The sequence below is a fragment of the Pistacia vera genome, unplaced genomic scaffold (assembly GCF_008641045.1).
Source record: "Pistacia vera cultivar Batoury unplaced genomic scaffold, PisVer_v2 Contig692, whole genome shotgun sequence".
Taxonomy (NCBI): domain Eukaryota; kingdom Viridiplantae; phylum Streptophyta; class Magnoliopsida; order Sapindales; family Anacardiaceae; genus Pistacia; species Pistacia vera.
This window is the reverse complement of record NW_022196548.1, coordinates 990,280-994,296: the sequence shown is the minus strand read 5'-3', so window position 1 is coordinate 994,296 and position 4,017 is coordinate 990,280. Positions and strand designations below refer to the sequence as shown.

The 4,017-nt window shown below is 34.1% G+C and overlaps 1 protein-coding gene across 1 annotated transcript; it reads right to left on the bottom strand.

The window, feature by feature from the left end:
- Positions 1-589: 589 nt before the first annotated feature.
- LOC116113931 (glutathione S-transferase T1-like) lies at positions 590-3,783 on the bottom strand. The gene is made up of 7 exons (XM_031400088.1): positions 3,636-3,783; positions 3,467-3,540; positions 2,858-2,918; positions 2,364-2,417; positions 1,791-1,870; positions 1,122-1,327; positions 590-975 (listed from the first exon to the last, which is right to left on the bottom strand). The coding sequence occupies exons 1-7, from the start codon at positions 3,698-3,700 to the stop codon at positions 763-765; spliced, it is 753 nt and encodes a 250-aa protein (XP_031255948.1). The 5' UTR covers positions 3,701-3,783; the 3' UTR covers positions 590-762.
- Positions 3,784-4,017: the final 234 nt, after the last annotated feature.

The following is a 4,017-nucleotide window of genomic DNA, read 5'->3' as shown; positions in this document are numbered from 1 at the left end:
CCATGGATTGCCGGAGCAGCGATGGCAGCTTCATCAGTCAGTGTAGTTTGCTGCTCTCTCTTATTGAAGAACTATAAGAAGCCCAAGAAGCTGAACAATCTTGAGATACGTGGAATAATGATAGAATGATCTATGAAGATGGTTTTTTATTCTGCATTGTCTATATATGGTAAAGGTGAGAAGATCTGCCAGGAATAAATTGGGCCAGAATATTAAGTGATGATAATCCTTGGCCTGCCGGCAGTTTATGTACATATAAGTAGTTGTTTGATGATCTGCAGATATATGGTTGGTTTATATTGGGACTTGTGAAGATCAAATGAACGCATTGCGAAATAGTTTTAAAAAAAAAAGGATTCTGTTTAGTTTTGTTCCACCTGCAGGCTGCAGGTACATCTTCATCAGTGCAACTGTTCTTTATTTTTCCTTTCACTTTAATCTTATACTTTTAAACAAAATTTTATGCCAAAGAATCTGCATTCTCATGTAAACAAGTGAATAAGAAGTGAGGGGCTGCTTTCATTTGCTAGACCATTATGTCCTTAGTGCAGCATCACTTTCAGCCAATCAAAAACTGCAATGTCTACCATGAAAATAAAAAATGCCACAACCAAAAGGAAGACAATATATTGTATGAGCTAGGCTCAAATTCATGGTTCACTTCTGTCATTTGTTTAATGTTTATAACGCTAGGCTCATGCCAGGCTTCTTGAAATAGAGCCAAAGTTTTATAGATCATCCAAATCTTTTTGAAGACATTACTTACATTTTAGAATGCAATGTAGTTTTAGTGCTAGATGTGTTGTCACTGATTGCTGCCACTGACTGCTGCTGTTGCAGTCTCTCTTTGACCTTGAAGAGAATTTTATGCACTTCATCAAAGTGAGGTCTTGTTGCATTTTTTGTATTCTCAATCCACTGTTGCACTTTCTTGTGTGGGCCCAGTATTCGAGTTCGGTCCTTCTCATCCACCACCTACACCAAGAAAATAAATTTCATCACAAGATCTCAAGGTGAGACCCAAAACCATATGTTACCTTTCAAGTAAAAGAAAAAAATACAAGAAATGTCTTTAAGAAGATTGCAACTGTGGCATATTTTAGCATTCAGCCAATACGTACCTCCAGCTGCATTATTTCACAAAATAGGCTAAGATCTGCTATAGATGGTTGATTGCTACCCAACAAGAACTTTCCATTCCCCTTGAGCCAAAAGGACTCTATCTTATCGAGTGCTGCAGACAAAATTTTCTCACCTAAAGCAGCAGCTTCTGGATTCAGTGGAAGGCCAAGAGCAGGTCCTAGGGCAACATTTTGAACGAATTTGACTGAAAAGAAAAACATCAAGTTCAAGACTAATAAAAGGAAAAACTGAAAAATGCTCCATTGACATACCTAAAATACACACCAAAAAAACTGCCATCTTCAGTAGTAATAAGGATGCGGCAGCTAAAAGAATGACTGTATATATTCATATCAGACAGTTCAATGATGAACAATTCAAACAAGGGTACAGATCTGGAGTCTGTGATGGCCAACTTAAAAATAAAATGTATACAATGTCCTTAGGTCATTAATCAAAACCATATAATGCCACCAGATAAATATGGATACACAAGCACTTTCTTGCATAGATGCTCGAAAATTTTGTTTTTGGACAGCGCCACTAATAACATACATAGGTTATTTAAAAAAATAATCCAAAAAATGATTTATTTAAATTTATTAAAGGGTGTAATTCATGTTGGATCTTCCACCAATGCAAGTTAAAATATATATTTTAGAAGGTACCTGCACCATAGCGTAGATTAGAGTGATGCCAATCCAACACTGAATGAATCTTGGCTCTCTTGAAAAGATCATTAGGATACCTTGAAATATGAAAAGATGTTAGAACTGGGCTGCAAAACATTAGTATTCAAACTGAAGATGGAACACAACATATCATTCTGACATAGTTCATAGTTCTTAAAATGAAAGCAAAAAAACTTAGATGCAACATTGTAGCCTATTATTCATAGACACTAGAACACATGATAAGTTTGGTTATGAATCAGTTTATGCAGCTGAAGTTGTCAGATTGTCTTCAGCTATACCCTTGGATGACCCATCTATATAAAGCATGTATAGATTTAACGCAGAAATATCAACAGAGTGTTTACAGAATTTATAGTTTCTAATGGAAGTACATTTTAAAGCTTTGTTGCTCATATTCTTCAGGTATCAGGACCAACTTCACATCATACCCCATGCCATATTCATATCATACTCATATTATCTTGCATCCACGATATGACACAAATTTTAAGGAGCTTCATGTAACATGGAACATAGTCAGGAATAAACTGATGAGCAATTACATACCAATGATCTGCTACTCCAGGAAATGCACAGGCGAGATAGATAAGTATTGCATGACTGCAAGGAAATAAATATATAAATAAGTGGATAAAACATTAAACTTTGGTAATGATCTCCTCCCCCTCAATTTTGAGAAAAGGAAAAATAAAATAAAGCATATCGAGGCTGAACAAATAACAAAATTGTATGTTACTGTGCATCCGAATTTATTAGACACTTAACAGGTCAAAAAGAGTCCTTCCTAAATTTATTGTTATATTTGTATAAACAACCTTTAATATATATACGAAACAGTGTTTATAAGTGATAAAGAAATGAGAGTTGAACCATCATAGTTGAAATCTAAAGGTATCATCACAAATACAGAATGGACATACACCACTAAGAGTGTAATCTAACATTTGGTATAAACCACCACGCGAGCAAATTAATAATTAGATGATTCCACCCCAAGAAATTGGTAGTTGATAAAGCCAAAGGGGAAAATATATACAAACCTCTCAAACAGCTTGAATTTTCCATCAACAATAACTGGTACTTTACTCATAGGGTTTAGCTCTGAAATTACAACATTGAAATAAATAATAAAACACTGGACACATTCTTTATAATTGATAAGTAAAGTGCTACACATATCTTCATGTAATGAAATCACTGAATAAATTGCTAAGTTCTGAAATTACAGCATTGAAATAAATAATAAAACACCGAATACATTCTTTATAATTGGTAAGATAAGTGCTACCAATTTCTTCAAGTAAAAGCAACACTAGCATATTTTGCTAATCAGAACGCATGTTAAACATCCAAAAACCATCCACTTAAGTAGAAATTAGTGATTAATTCACATCTAGCACTATCAACAACCAAACAAATGATCAATTTGTCCAAACTTAACTTTCCTCACACAATTAACTATTATCATCTCATCATCTAGTTTAACGAGTGAACTTCAATCGACCCAGCTCCATCTTATTAACATCAGCAACAAAACTTGGAATTAACAATAGAATTCATTAAAGTTTAATCACACTGGGTCTTTAACCAGGCGACTGTGTGGCAAATTCTTATGATTAAGATCATAGTATTAAAGTGTCGTCAAGAACCTTTGAATTCAGGAGAGTATTGCTGACGCTTTGCTAAGTCAACTTTGATCTCCTCAAAATCTATTCCATTTATCCTGTACAAAACAGAAAAGGACATCAAATTCTTCATCTTGAAATAAAGACTTAGCACTTAAACTCGAGTTGTATTGTTTAAAGAATAATGAATTACTTGCAGAAGATAACAACAGCTCGAGATGGCTCCGACATTCGATCCGCGTATACTTTCAGCCTCATCTTCTCTGGTTCTTTGAGTTGCTCTAGCTCCGATGATGATGATACTCTTGAGTTTCAAGTTTTTAACTGGTTGCTTCTCACTTATCTATGGGAAAAAACACAGTTGCAGTTTGACCTTTCGACACGTGTACAGTTTATTTTTTGGGTACTACATACTTGTTGACTTTGCGATTAATACAATTTTTTTTTTTTATTTATCCAAAATTAAAATATATATCGTTTGGTAGGAGGTAATGGAAGATTACTAGAGTTATGTTATCTTATATATTATTTGATTATCATGTTTGGTTGTCAAGTAATATAAGATTTTGATAATC

What these genes read in the sequence shown, in the direction of transcription:
- LOC116113931 (XM_031400088.1), bottom strand. Translation starts at nt 3,700, where the DNA reads ATGAGGCTGAAAGTATACGCGGATCGAATGTCGGAGCCATCTCGAGCT. An exon ending in GCTGTTGTTATCTTCTGCAA is followed by an intron (nt 3,541 to 3,635) that starts GTAATTCATTAT and finishes TGTTTTGTACAG; the next exon opens with GATAAATGGAATAGATTTTG. An exon ending in ATACTCTCCTGAATTCAAAG is followed by an intron (nt 2,919 to 3,466) that starts GTTCTTGACGAC and finishes TTGTAATTTCAG; the next exon opens with AGCTAAACCCTATGAGTAAA.